We start from the raw sequence: 15135 nt of genomic DNA on the forward strand, positions 1-15135 counted from the left end.
ATGGCTACCTACTCCAGTATTCTTGCCTGGAGAATCCCTATGGACAGAGGAGCCTGGCGGGCTACAGTCCATGGGGTTGTATAGAGTTGGACGTGACCGAAGCGACTAAACATAAATATTTTACAATGGCCCCTCTTCACAATTCCCATCCTATTATCCCTATGATTTATTTTGTCATTATTTTATTTTATTTTCTAACATGTAAAATTTCTAAGAATCTACAGTTTTGTTTGTTTTATTCCTTTATCCTTAGTGCATTGAACAGTGCCTGCATAGTCAAGAAAATTGTTAAATGAAGAATGTTTTTGCTATTATTTAAATCGATATCCTTTACCTTAGGGGATTCCCTGGTGGCTCAGACGATAAAGCGTCTGTCTGTAATGCGGGAGACCCGGGTTCGATCCCCAGGTCTGGAAGATACCCTGGAGAAGGAAATGGCAACCCACTCTAGTACTTTTGCCTAGAAAATTCCATGGATGGAGGAGCCTGGTGGGCTACAGTCCATGGGGTCACAAAGTGTCAGACATGACTGAGCGACTTCACCTTTACCTTAATAAGCAAATATTAAAGTTATAGAAAAGCATAAATAAAGCATTTGAGTTTGTTGTTGTTCAGTCACTCAGTCGTGTCTGACTCTTTGCGACCCCATGGACTGCAGCACAACAGGCTTCCCTGTCCACTATCTCCTGGAATTTGCTCAGACTCAATGTCTGTTGAGTCAGTGATGCTGTCTAACCATCTCATCGTCTGCTGCTCCTTCTTCTTTTGCCTTCAGTCTTTCCCAGCATCAGGGTCTCAAAGAATTGGCTCTTCTTTGAGTTTGTAATCTTTAGGAATTTCACTGCTAATTTTGTGCAGTAATCAGAACTTAGGGAATTTTTATCATTAGCCTTCTCTGGTGATTACATTTACAGCTTCTTTTGTAATTTAGTTCAGCCATCTTCCTGCTATTTACAGTGTATTTCTAATATTCATCAGTCAGGGTATATTGATGAATATAAGACAGTGTGTAAACCAGAATTAGAGTAGAGGCAGTATTCTCATATTCTCATTTTACCTTAGTATAAAAGTTCTGATGTATACATACACACACACTTAAAAATTGAGGGCATCTGTGTGAGTCTCAGGTATCTTGCTAACTTCAAGGGTGTTGTGTGAGGCCCCCTTCCTGAGAAACACAATAGTTAAACCTGATCCCCTGTGGTGAACATTATCTTCAAAAAAACACTGAAAGTTAAACTTCAAGAAAACAGGCATCATAATTTTGAGCATTTTTTTTTCCCTGTGGCAAACATGAATGAATGAACAAATAAATAAATATTTAAAAAGCCATGTTGGGGAATTCCTTGGTTGTCCAGTTGTTAGAACTTGATGCTTTCAGTGCCAGAGTTGGGTTTGATCCTTGGTCACAGAACTAAGATACTGAAAGTCTTTCAGTGTGGTCCCCCCGCCCCCCCCAAAAAAAAGTGTTGTTGATGAGTTCTCAAAATTGCAGTTGTCCGGATGGAAGTGTGACTGGCAGAGTTTACGGCCTGAAGTCTGGTTTGGGGTTGAGGATGCTGAGAATGGAGCCCAGTGCTCTCTTCATAAATTGGTGCCCTTGGTCCCTGAAGGGGGTAAGGTTTAGTTTCCACATCGATCCTGGAGGTCAGTGAGGTTTATCTTCTAGATGGTTCATTCATTCAGCAGATATTCATTGAGTGCCTACTATGTGCCAGGCACTGCTAGGTGATTGAGATAGAGAAGCCCTGCTCTTTCAGAGTCTGTATTCTAACCCCTTGTCCTTTTGGGCCACAGATATCTTTAAGAATGTTCCCTGAAGATCAGTCAGCCTCTTATATACACATACATACACACATGGATGCTCACAGGCACACAGCTGCTGCGGGGTTGGGGAGAACCCTGCTCATTGAATTTCCTTTACCATTTCCTGGGTTCAGAAGGCTTACAGCTCAAGCTTACCAAGTGGAGGGCCCTGTCTCCTACCCACGCCCCCATCTGTCTGCTGCCCTGGTCTCCCCCTCAGCACTTTATGCTGCTTTGGATGGGACTTGCCTGTGATTTTCCTTTCGGATTAGATCTCACTATGAAGCAGTATGCCTCTGGGAACAGAACCTGAGGGGTGCTCAGCAGGCCTGGTGAACAGCCTGCTTGTCCTACAGCTTTGAGGACTTCTACGCTCTAAGTCTCCTTCTTTGCATCTGCAACATGGAAAGGGTGGGATTTGAGTAGCTGAGATGTTTGAAAACAGGTTAGGTGGGCAGGCCTTGAAGGCAAAGGAAAGTATCTGTGGCTAAATTACAGTCTTGACGCTCATTAACTGATTTTAAGCAAATTACCTAGTTTATCCAAGTCTTATTTCTCACAGGTGGAAGGGAGAAAAAAAAAAACCCAACATGGAACTCAAGGAATAGTTTTGAAAATCAAACTGAAATAATGTATTAAGCTGCCTAGGACAAAAATGGTAGCTATTATCAGCTCTTTTAACATCCAAATTGTGTTTCAGGGGAATTTAATCCATAAATAAAGTATTTATTTTGCACTTTTTTCTTTATTGAAATATAGTTGATTTACAGTGCTGTGCCAGTTTCTGCTGTACAGCCCAGTGACTCAGCTGTGCACATATATACACTTACTTATTGAGGACCCGGCATAGACTTCTGTGATTACACTCCTGTGATGCTGACCCAGCCCACCAGGCAATAGTAAAGGACAATAGTGAAGGAATGCGCTGTGTTTTAGGCCGGGTTTAATTTTGTGGCTCTACTATTAACCAGCTGGCTGACCTTAAGTTTTCTGATTTTCTTTAGTTTCCATTTAGTTTCTGAAAGACAATGATATCCCATAACCCAGTCACAACAGAGAGGCTGATTTTAAAAAAGATCATGCAAGTAAAGCATTTAGCACAGTGCCTTGTACAAAGAATACTCCTGAGTTATGTAAGGCTGGTTCAATATTATAGTATTATTATTGTTGCTGTTCAGTGCTCAGTCATGTCCGACTCTTTACGACCCCATGGTCTGTCCATGGAATTCTCCAGGCAAGAGTACTGGAGTGGGTTGCCATCCCCTTCTCCAGGGGATCTTCCTGACCCAGGGATGGAACCCTGGTCTCCCGCATTGCAGGCCAGACTCTTTACCGTCTGTGCTACTAGGGAAGCCCAGTATTATTATTAAGCTTAACCTAACCTTCCCTTCTCCACCCAGAGCTAGGCTGACTCCAACAGGTACAATTGGTAACAGCATCTCACTTATCTATTCTGAATTAGTAAAATTAAGACATTTGATTGCAAACTAGCCTTAGAGATTGCTTGTGCATGTATGTGAAGTCACTTCAGTGGCATCAGACTCTGTGGCCCCATGGACTATGGCCCACCAGGCTCTTCTGTCCATGGGATTCTTCAGACAAGAATACTGGACTGGGTATCCATTCACTTCTCCAGGTGATCTTCCCAACCCAGGGATCGAACCTGCGTCTCCTGGGTCTCCTGCATTGGCAAGCAGGTTCTTTACCACTAGCGCCACCTGGGAACCCCCTAGAGATTGCTTGAAAAAGATTTACAGTTCCTGCAAATAAGTGGTTGCTATAAAGTAATTCATTTTGCCAAAAAATGAATGGTAATTTTTCTTTGTGTGTTTTTATTTAGTATCCAAACCCCATGGATAAAAATGTCATCTCCGTAAAAATTGTGGAGGAAAGAAAAGGTAAGTATTACTGAGTTTTGTAAAGATGTGTGTCTGTGTGTGTGTGTGGCCTGTGATATTTTAAACATATCTATTAACAGGTATAGCTCTGCATTCGAGGTGGCTGATCAGAAAGAGCACCCAGCCTTTCCAGCAGTAGAAGACTTGCCGTTCACTCTTGTCATCTTCTCCATTAAGAATTGATGACAGCTGTGACAGTTACCATTTTTCAAAACTTAATGTGTACCGGGGACTTTTATTTTTATTAACTTAATCCTCAGAACGATATAATTCCTTTTTAATGAATGAAGAAACCAAGGTATAGAGAGGTTAAGTAACTTAACTGAGGTTACATGGCTTTGTCCTTTAATATATTCACATATCATTTTATGACAAAATAGGTGTGACTAATAGCACGTATATGAGATGTGACTGTAAAGTGATTGGATTATGGAGTCAGAACTGTGCTTAACAATATGGTTCACTATTGACTAGAGCAGGGCTTGACAAATTATCTTTGTGTGGCCTGTTGTTGTAAATAAAGTTTTATTGGCACCCAGCTATGCCCATTTTTTTATGTGTTATCTGTGCTTCTTTCCTTATCACAACAGTAGATTTGTAACAGAGACTGTATGGCTCACAAAACCTAACATTTATTTATTATCTGGCACTTTACAGAAGATGTTTATTGACTGCTGGACTGCAGTGTAGGGGTCTTTCCTGTTCTGTCATTCACATCTCTGGTAGAAGTGTTTTCACTCTCAGTGTTTGAACTCGAGAGTTGGGCAATGAAGGAAGCTATAATGGTGCTCATTGTCAAAGTATAAACCTTTGGAGACAGGCAGGTCCGGTCTACCAGGCTCTTGAACCTCTTCTAGGAAAACATGAGATGCTGCTCTTTATTTCATGACTCTGAGGCCTTCTCTCTGCTTGGTGAAGAGAGAACTATCTTTGTGAGGGTCTTTTCTGCATTTCTGTAGCTCTATAAATACGATGAAAAACGATTTTCTCAGGTACCTGTACTCATGGGAGAAAGGTTTTACATGGTATTAGAGAAGTTTGATTTCAGGTCCTAATTTCGTTCCTATCTACATGACCTAACTTCTTGGAGGCTCTATTTCTTCTTCTTTCAAATGGGAAAGTAATCACAGCCTGTCTTTAGGTTGTTGAGAAGAATCAAGCAATAGAACAGCATGCATATTCCAAAGTGGTTAATTATAATTTCTGCCGTTGACAGGGGCATCTTCACCTCCAGGAGTAGCTCATCCATTTTCTCTATGTGTGCTGCAGACTTTGGATGAGATGGCCAAAGGGTGCCAGTGGCCAGAGGAGATGAACCAGTTTCTCATCCTCCCAACAACTTCAGAGTATTCAGGGTGTTTGCACCAAGGTTCAGGACTGTTATAGTGTTATAGTCCAAGCTTTGAGAAACCGTGAAGGAACTTGGCTGAGTCATGTACTTCACAGAGCAAAAGACAACACTTCAGAGTTTATATTTTTCTCTGATTCGCTTTCCTTTTTTTCAACTCAAATTTATCACATTTTTTTGATACCCTTAATACTATTCTGTAAACTTTTTTCCAGAACAGAATAGTTCTAGCCACAGAGAGTCTGCTTCCCTATGACAGAAGAGTATGCCCAATGTAATAATAATAGGTTTAAATTCGTAGCCAGAAATTGGTGCTTGAAAACTCGTTTGGTACAGAAGGTGATAGAATTAGATTCTCCATTGTTTTGTTAAAACATGTTAAACATTAGCTGGAGCTGAGCAGAAGGCTCATTGGCCATGACCACTGGAGTGTTGACATTGATAGTCCAGAGCAGTGAACAATTTGTGTCTTTTTAAAGGTCTCATTGGAGACTTCAGAAATAGACTTTCTTATTTTATTACTTTAAAAACTTTCTTTTGGTTGTACCCTACGGCATGTTGGACCTTAGTTTCCAGACCAGGGATCGAACCCATGCTGCCTGCATTGGCAAGAGGAGTCATAACCACTGGACTGCTGGGGAAGTCCCCATTTGCAATTCTTCTGTCCTTGACTTTAGAATGTGCTTCACTGGTGGCTCAGATGGTAAACAGTCCGCCTGCAATGCAGGAGACCTGGGTTCGATCCCTAGGTCGGGGAGATTCCCTTGGAGGAGAGCATGGCAACCCACTCAAGTGTTCTTGCCTGGAGAATCCCATGGACAGAGGAGCCTGGTGGGTTCACAGATATTTGGAGAGATTTGGTGAAGGAAAGTGGTCAGGGAAGCTGGGTTTTGAGTTAAACATTTTCTTTAGGAATTCTCCATATAGAAAATTGAGATTGACATTAAAATTTTATTGACATTAAAATAAGAATACATTTACTTCAGTTTTTTTTTTTTTTGAGTGTAAACATTTTCTGTTTCTAGATGTGTCAACAGGGATCATCTATAGAAAGAGGATTGCAGTCTGTCAGAATGTGGTTCCAGAAATTTTAAGGAAGGTAAACTCATTTCAAAATTTAATCAGATTTTGTGTAACACTGGGTGATTTTCAAATAGTCATGCAAAGAAATAGTGTTTTCTGATGTAAATAAGTGTTAGAAATTTCCCAGTTCTCCTGTCTCCTAGCCTTTCAAAGGAAGACATCTGTCTCCTCTCCAACCTCAGTTTTGATAGGTGCTACCAGAGATAGTTTTTTTCCTGTATGTTTTGCTTCTCTTTTGTGGAGGGCGCTTAGTGTACATAGAGATGGACTGCAATTATTTTAAAAGATACTTTGGCTATTTTGCATGAAGTGACCATCTTTTCTGATCTGTCCATGGTTAGGTACGACTCTTAGGTAAGAATAATCAGAGGGGGGCAGGTGGTAAATATTTCATCTGATCTTCAGTAAGGAAGAGAAAAGCTTCAGTTTCCATTTCACTGTCAGAGAGAATGGTTTTGGTAGTATAATGTTCTCAGCACCCTCTGTAAGTCTTTTTGTGTCTATTTCTGTAAAGTAATGGTATTGATGATGAAATCTTCATGATAGCAAATTGTTTTTTCTCTTTGAAATCCTTAAGCACTCTGATGATTGCTGGAAAGAGGTGAGTGGAAAATTTTAATCACATTGCTTTAACCATAGGGTGATTATGACAAAAATCCTTAGAATCATTAGGGAATAAGAGGAGAACGTCTTGATGCACATTTTAAAACATGTTTCATGTGATCTTTTCAACCCGGAAGTGATTGTGTGTGTGATGTAAAACCCAAGGCTCCTGCCAGGTAGCTTGCAAATTGTGTAGCTGTGCTGTATATAGAAAACATGGCAGCTTCCATCACTTTCTAAACATGGATGAAGACTGTCACTTTCTTTACTGGAAAGAAGGCTGATAAGACAGTGAAAATGAACTTTCTTTTATTTTCCAGATAGCAGTATATTGCAGTATATGCAGGAAATTATTGCTGGCTTTTTTCACAGAGTGTGTACCCTCCCTTTGCCCTATATACACGCTTTGAATCTATTATTTAAAAAGGCATTCAACTTTGTCTTGTATCTCTATTCTTAAATAATTTAAGGACACCTCTGACTTGTACGATTCTGCCTTTGTAGTTTTCCATGTTTCCTCCACCCAGGAAAGCATACATTTCTAGATATTGGACAGAGTTTAAAATGAAGAAAATATTTTATCCTGCATGTGAGTCCATAAGTGGGCCCAGTTAGAATCCATCAATTTAAGAAGGCCATAACCAGCCCTAGAGGAGACATGAGGGAGGCTGATAATTTGCTTAGTGTTTAGCAGTTAGGGAAATTGGGCCAGAGACTGTACAGCCTGCATAAATTCTAGGCCATTTGCATGTCCTCACCAGCCTTTAGTAAGGTCATTGTATGTTTGATTATCAGGGACCTAGAGCCATTGGTGAACCATCATCCATATATCAGGATCGCTTGTCCTCAAGATTGGAAGCAACTCTGGACAGAGTCTTTATATATTAATAGCTTGCTCTTCTTAAATTCAGAAAGCCATTCTCCCTCTTTTGGACAGGTGAACATTTTAAAGGTACCTAATATCCAGTTAGAAGAGGAATCATGGTTCAATCCTCAGGAAAGGAACATGGCTATAAGGAGTCACTGCCTTACATGGACACAATATGCATCCATGAAAGAAGAGTCTGTCTTCAGGGAAAGTACGGAAAATCCAAATTGGTAAGATCACCTGTGTGTGTGTGTGTGTGCGTGCACGTGTGCACACACGTGTGCATTTGTGTGTGTGTAGGTAAGGTGCAGGGAAGCACAAATGAGCACTCATTAAAGAGCTATGATTTTATTCTTACAACCTCTGCTTAAAACTCACATAAATTACATAGTATTGATTTTTAATCACACAAGTAATCAGTAAATAGATTTCTCTTTGGGGGGAAAAATGACAGCTCAACTCCTTTCTGATTGTCCTGTCTAATCCTGGTGTTCTTTTGCCTTCTCCAGAGGAAGTGAATGTTTTCAATGCATTGAGTATTCTTCTAGTCCCTTAAGAGATAACTTTAGATACTCATAAAACCTGTATAATATAGTTTTGTTTATCCTTTTTAATACATGCATTCATTCTGTTCAAATCATTGTGTACTTATCTTTTTCATTTTGTAGAATGTTTCTAAGCCTTATCCATTTGATGTCTGTAAAATCTAGATTTTTCCTTTAAACTGTTGCATGATGTTCAATCCTATCATTATACTATATTCTCTTTAGCTTTTTTCCTTTTTGACAGATGTTCAGATGATTTCTAATTACTCTTGATTATAAGCAGTACTGCTCTTTATTATAAACAGTACTATAATATTTGTGAAGTGTATGATCCTTGAATATGCTATATGTGAATGTTTCTCTGAAGGAAAATTGATTTCTTTATTGAAATATAGTTGATACAGTATTATGTTAAAGGAGAATTTTTAATTGTCAGGTTTATTGAGTTATTATTTACAAATAGTGAAGTTCTTAGCATACAGTTCATTGAGTTTTGGCAAACACACACATATACAGTTGTGTAACCACTGTCATAGTCAAGCTTCAGGTAGATTTTAAAGAGCTATGCTGCTAAGTCACTTCAGTTGTGTCCGACTCTGTGCGACCCCATAGGCGGCAGCCCACCAGGCTCCCCAGTCCCTGGGATTCTCCAGGCAAGAACACTGGAGTGGGTTGCCATTTCCTTCTCCAATGCATGAAAGTGAAAAGTGAAAGGGAAGTCGCTCAGTCATGTCCAACTCTTAGCGACCCCATGGACTGCAGGCTACCAGGCTCCTCTGTCCATGGGATTTTCCAGGCAAGAGTACTGGAGTGGGGTGCCATTGCCTTTAAAGAGCTATATGCCAGGATAATTCAATGGGGACAGAGTATTCTTGCACAACTGGATATCCACCTTCAAAAGAATAAAGATGGACCTCTACCTCATGTCAAATACAAAATTAACTCAAAATGGATCCAAGATCTAAATCAAATAGTGAAAACTATAAAACTCTTAGGAAAAAAAAATAGGGGTAAATCTTTGTGATCTTGAATTAGGCAATCATTTTTTAGTATGCCACCAAAAGCCTGAGCAGCAAAAGAAAAAAAAAAAAGGTAAATTTGACTTCATCAAAATTGAAACTTTTCTGCTTCAAAGGACACCAAGAAGGTGAAAAGACAGTCCAGAGAATGGGAGAAAGTATTTGCAAAATCTGATAAGGGTTTCAGTTCAGTTTGTATCCAGAATATATAAAGGACTATTATAACTCAGTAATAAAAAGACAACCCACTTAAAAAATGGCTAAGACATTTGAGTAGATATTTATCCGAAAAGGTATACAGTTGGCCAATAAGCATTTGAAAAGATATTCAGCATCTTTAGTATTTAGGAAAATGGAAGTTAAAACCACAATGAGATACCATTTTGAGCCTACTACGATGGCTGTAATAAAAAAGACACAATAGCGAGTGCTGGAAAGGATGTAGAGGAACTGGAAGCCGCACACACTGCTGAAAGAAATGTCAGTGGTGTAGCTGCGGTGGAAGATGGTTTTTCAGTGCCTCAAATAGTTAAACAGAGTTATCACTTGACCCAGCAGTTCTACACTGTATTGTCCACAAAGATTTGCAGGAATGTTCATAGCACCATTATTCCTAATAGGCAGAATATAGAAACAAGTCAAACGTCCACCATCTGATGAATATAGAACAAAAAATGGTATATCCATACGATGGAATATTATTCAGCCATAAAAAGAAATGGGGTAAGGATTCATGTTACATGGATAAAGTTTAAACACACTATTTTCAGTGAAAGAAGCCAGTTACAAAAGGCCATATATTATTTGAGTCAGTTTATTTTAAATGTCCACAACAGGCAGATTCATAGGGACAGAAAGTAGATTTAGTGTTTGCCATAGGCAAGAAGGACAGGAGATGGAATTTTTTGGGGGGATGATAAAAATATTCTGGAACTAGTGTTGATGGTTGCATAACTCTTGAGTATACTAAAACCACTGAACTATATACCTTAAAGGGGTACATTATGGTATATGAATTATTCCTCAATAAAAGAAAGTTATGTGACAGGTTCTCAGGGTATGCATATTTTAGGTTTATGTAGATTCTGTCACCAATATGGTTTTTAAAAAATATTTATTTGGCTGAGCTGGGTCTTGGTTGCAGAATCTTTGTTGAGTTGTGAGGACTCTAGTTGTGACACAGGCTTAGTTTCCCTGTGGCATGTGGAGTCTTAGTTCCTTGACCAGGGTTTGAACCTGCATCTCCTGCATTGCAAAGTGGGTTCTTAATACTGGACCACAGGGGAAGTTCCTATGACCAGTATGTTAATGTGTTAATTTACACTCACATCAACATGAAAGCTCATTTCCTATAACATTGCCAGGACTTAACATACTTTTTTATTTTTTGCCAGTATAACGGGTGAGAAATGATTAATTCCTTTGAGGTAGGTTTACAAACAAAAACAAACTATAACAAGCACCAAATGTTAATAGTGATTATTGCTGTGAACTGATTTCAGAGGATAATTTACTGTGTGTTTTGCTATTCTGTATGGTTTGAACTTTTTATTCACCTATCATTTTAAGGCAAATAAAGCCTCAAACCCAAATAACTAAAAAACAGAAGTCTAAGATCCATATGAAACCCCAGCACTTGTGCACATCATTTCTGCTCCCCATAATTTTGGTCCTATAGTGACAATTCTAGAATGCTCCAGCAGCACACTGATTATGAATGCCAAGTCTTATTAGCATCTCAGGTGGGTTTACTCTGAACCACCCACTAGGTTTTTTCTTTCTTCCTGTCAGTCTCCCTCATGCCAAGAACTTGACCAAAGTCATAGATGTTTGGGACAAACTATAAAAATTATAGATAAAGAATAGAGCTCCCTCACTTTTTTTTTTTTTGGTAGAAGTAGTAAAAGGACAGAGTTGGCTGATTTTATGTAAAAAATACAGAAGTCTTTCATTTCATATATTAGTATCTCATTTCAGCCTCATTTTATCAGCTCTCTGGGCTACTGAGTCTGAAAATTTTTACTAAAGCTTCATCAATTCTTCATAAAATGAAAATTGGCCCAGATAATCCAGGGAGAACATCCTTCAGGACCTTTTTCCTTTGTGTGTTTAAAAAAAAAATTTTTTTTTTAATAGTCTGATTCTGGAAAAAAAATGATACATGCATCTTGTAAAAAACACTAAGCAATTCAAGAGAAAAAGAAGCAGTTTTCATCATCTAACAGTTGTGCCTATTTGCATAATTTTCTTTGTCCAATCCTAATTGGCATTTAGATTGTTTCTGAATTTTTTGCTATTATAAGCAGTGGTGTGATAAAATTACTTTGTTGTTGTTTACTTGATAAGTCTTGTCCAACTCTCTGCAACCTTATGGACTGTAGCCTGCCAGGCTTCTCTGTCTGTGGCATTTCCAGGCAAGAATACTGGAATTAGTTACCATTTCCTCCTCCAGGGGATCTTCCTGATGCAGGGATTGAACCCGAGTTGAGTCTCCTGCATCTTCTGCATTGCAGGCAGATTTTTTTTTTTTTAACCACTGAGCCATCTAGGAAGCCCTGATGAATTCATTGTAGTTACATGTTTCCTCAGTTATTCAATGACCTTTTAGAGTAGATGGAGCAAGTGGGATTTCTGGGTCAAAGGTTATATACATTTTGTATTTTGATACATATTATCAGATTCCTCTCTAAAAAAGCTTTGGCCAACTACACTTTCTCCTTTCTTTGTTTTTTTATGTTCTTGTCCTCTGCAGAACACTCTCTTTTTGGTTACTGCACAGCAGCCAGAATTTACTGACTCTTACTATGTCAAGGTCAGAGCTAGATCCTTCGCCTGTAGTGTTTTGAAGCTCAGGTTAAATAACTTACCCAAAGTGATAGCATCACTAAGTCACTGAGGTAAGATATGACCCCAAGTGGTGAGGCAGGAATATGGACAATTATAAAAGGATGGACTTAATCTCAAACTGTAGCTTGCTTTAGGTTCCAGGTTATGGAGAATGGGTTTTGTTCCTTTGGCAACAAGTGGTCACACAAAGGTTTCTGAGCAGGGAATGGTGTGATGACAGCTGTGATCCAGGCTCTGGGAAACTTAAGTTTTCTTAGGTCTTGATGTGGATTTAGAATGGTGTTTTAGGCAGACATTCTGAATGACTGGATAATCTTGGCAGGGCGTGGGGAGGGACATTAAAGAAAGAAGGACCCAGTATTACTTCCATTCCCCTCCTTGGCAGAGAGTGTGAGTAGTGACTAGTCAGTGCGTCCAGAGGATGAAATGTGGACAGTCCTTTTATAAAGAAAAAAAAGAGGCTGTCACGGCTGCTGAGTCTAAAATTAGGCCTTCAAGCTGTGTGTTAGGTAGCAGGTGTGGGCGTGTGATGGGAAACCAGATGTCATTCTGTCCTGTGCATGGCCTGTCGGCTCAATTCAGAGACGGCCCACAGTGAGTCTCCCGTAGACTCTGGCTAAGCCTTGCTCCGCGTCTCTCTACATAAATCCAGTTTTGGCCTCCTGCTGATGTCTCTGCAGTTGTGGCATCTTTTAGGGCAGAGCTCCGTCGGTCTTTCCGTGTCTGTGTATCACACAACTGGGTATTTCTAATATGCTTTCTTCCTTTGTTAACTTTGTAAGACATTTTCTTCCTGCAGTTTTTATGGAATGGAATTAGCATCCTTTCCAGAGCCTGGAGTGATGTGATATTTTGCATTTATCTCAGTTTTTCCAGAGTTCAGCTTAGTACTGCGTGCCTCAGAGATGTCCTCTTATACTTACTCTCTACTTATTCTGTCCCCTCTTCTAATCAGGCTGCCTTCCACAGTAAATTACAGACACCCTGACTTACCCAGCCATCATTTATATACGTTCGTTATATGCCAGCCACTGTTTTAAGTGCTTGATGTATGTACGTATTTATGAATTTATATATGTAAATTCACTTAATCCTCAGAGAAACTCCATGAGGTTAGAACTGTTCTTATCCCCCTTTACAACCTGAGGCTTAGAGAAGTTAAGTAACTTATACTAGCTAACATGACCAGTAAGTGTCAGAATCAGCTTCAAATCCAGGCGATTTGGCTCTCGAATTTATGCTGCTGGCAATGACACTACCCTTTCTCTCAGTAAGGAGCTCTGTTATCTCGTAACCAGGTGGGCTGCAGTTTTGTAGTTGCTGTTCTTTGGGCTCCACCTTTCCCTGTATATCTAATTTTTTTCCAAGGTGGGTTAGCTCTTAGCTGTCAGGAGCAACTAGAGTAGCACACTTATTTGTCCTCATTTTTTTTTTTTTGTGGGTGCTTCTGACTCATGTCTTAATTTTTATTTTTTTAAATTTATTTTATTATTATTATTTTTTTACTTTACAATATTGTATTGGTTCTGCCACACATCAACATGAATCCTCCACGGGCGTACATTTGTCCTCATTTAAGTGAGGGAAAGAGACCTGTGAGCGCAAGAGAACCCATCCCAGCCGTGGGAAAAAGGGCCTTTCTCTGAGTCTCTGAGTGAGCCTCAATCACCCGCTCCTTCCTGTACCAATGAGGGTGGTCAGAGGCTGATACGGGCTGACTGGCCCTCACCAGTCAGCATCTGCCCCTGGAGCTGCAGTGTGGGTGTTGGGGAGGGGGTGTCCTCTTCCCTCTGAAACACACGAGCTGCGTAGAAGATGGAGGGGTGCCTGCGTACACACCACTGGAGTGTAGTAAGAAAGACCACTGCACACCTTTTTTCCTCTTCACATTTCCTCTTCAACATGGCACCCACTGTCTCCGTTATGCTTTGGGAAGTGATGGAAACTTACTTCAGTAAGTGAATACAGAGGTAGCTCTGTACCAGTCATCAGGCCTCCCAAGAGACAGGAACCAGAGCTGGAAAGCAAGCCCTAAGGCACCCTCACAGTCTCTCGTCTTTCCATACCTGGCTCCTTTGTTTGTATCATAGCTCTGCTTCATTGCACAACCAGCCTGGCTCCTCCAGGCCTGTGCAAGGTCTTTCCTGTCCTGTGTCACAGTAAATGACTAGATTCTGGGGTTAGAAACAACCTTGGAAACAAAATATATGTCCTTGCAAAATGTACTTCACTGCTCTAAGCCTCAGTTTCTTCATCTGTATGTTGGGGATAATATCCTTATCTCAGAGGGCTGCTGTGAGGATCAAATGTGATTATACACACAGGGAGCTTAGAGCAGTGCTTGCCTATGAAAGTGAAGTGAAAGTGAAAGTGTTACTTGCTAAGTCATGTCTGACTCTTTGTGACCCCATGGACTGTAGCCCTCTGGGCTCTTCTGTCTGAGAGATTTTTCAGGCAAGAATACTAGAGTGGGTCTTCGTTCTGGCATGAGGACTCCAGAGCACATGCTCAGTAGCCCCACAGCATGTGGGATCTTAGTTCTCTGATCAGGGATGGAACCTGCATCCCCTACATTGAAGGCAGATTCTTTACCACTGGACCACCAGGAAAGTTCCTCCCGGGCAATAATCCTGGAGTGGGTTACCATTTCCTCCTCCAGGGGATCTTCCTGACCCAGGGATTCAATGTGTATCTCCTGCATTGCAAGCTGATTCTTTACCCTCTGAGACACCAGGGAAACCCGTGCCTGCCAATAATGGTCAATAAATATTAGTGCTCAGCATCATGACTTTTATTGCTGCTATTATCCTCATCTTCTTAAAAATTCATGTAACTTTTGATTCTAATCCTGAGCGTGTACTGTTTTAATGTTGAAACATTATGGTTGTTTCCCATTATGTTTCGGGGAAGTATTTCATGTGATTTTACATTCTGCAGGCTCACCATCTCTGGGGCTATAAGTCCCTCAATTCGAGAGTCATGGGAGCAGGAACCCTTCTCTTTTAGCTCCAGCGTGAGATTGAAGCACTGAAGAGCATGACATGCAGGGGTCAGTGTGGGCGTTTGTACGTGTGTGTGCATGCTCTGTCACTTCACTCATGTCCAACTCTTTGCGATC

The 15135-nt window shown here is 40.3% G+C and overlaps 1 protein-coding gene across 3 annotated transcripts in view; it reads left to right on the forward strand.

Annotated features, from left to right (window-relative positions):
• Nucleotides 1-15135, forward strand: part of PRELID2 (PRELI domain containing 2) — a 578615-nt gene that overhangs the window by 11678 nt on the left and 551802 nt on the right. For 2 of the 3 annotated variants that reach the window (XR_003511792.1, XM_027546085.1), the window contains exons 2-5: nucleotides 3647-3704; nucleotides 6078-6151; nucleotides 6713-6736; nucleotides 7676-7836. Coding sequence is in view for 2 of the 3 variants with exons in the window: in XM_027546085.1 (XP_027401886.1) it covers nucleotides 3647-3704; nucleotides 6078-6151; nucleotides 6713-6736; nucleotides 7676-7836 (317 nt within the window). In the remaining variant the exon portion in view is untranslated. The remainder of the gene's footprint in view (nucleotides 1-3646; nucleotides 3705-6077; nucleotides 6152-6712; nucleotides 6737-7675; nucleotides 7837-15135) is intronic. The other variant, XM_027546087.1, reaches the window with a different exon arrangement.

Source organism: Bos indicus x Bos taurus, chromosome 7, assembly GCF_003369695.1.
Source record: "Bos indicus x Bos taurus breed Angus x Brahman F1 hybrid chromosome 7, Bos_hybrid_MaternalHap_v2.0, whole genome shotgun sequence".
In the NCBI taxonomy this organism is placed as follows: Eukaryota; Metazoa; Chordata; class Mammalia; order Artiodactyla; family Bovidae; genus Bos; species Bos indicus x Bos taurus.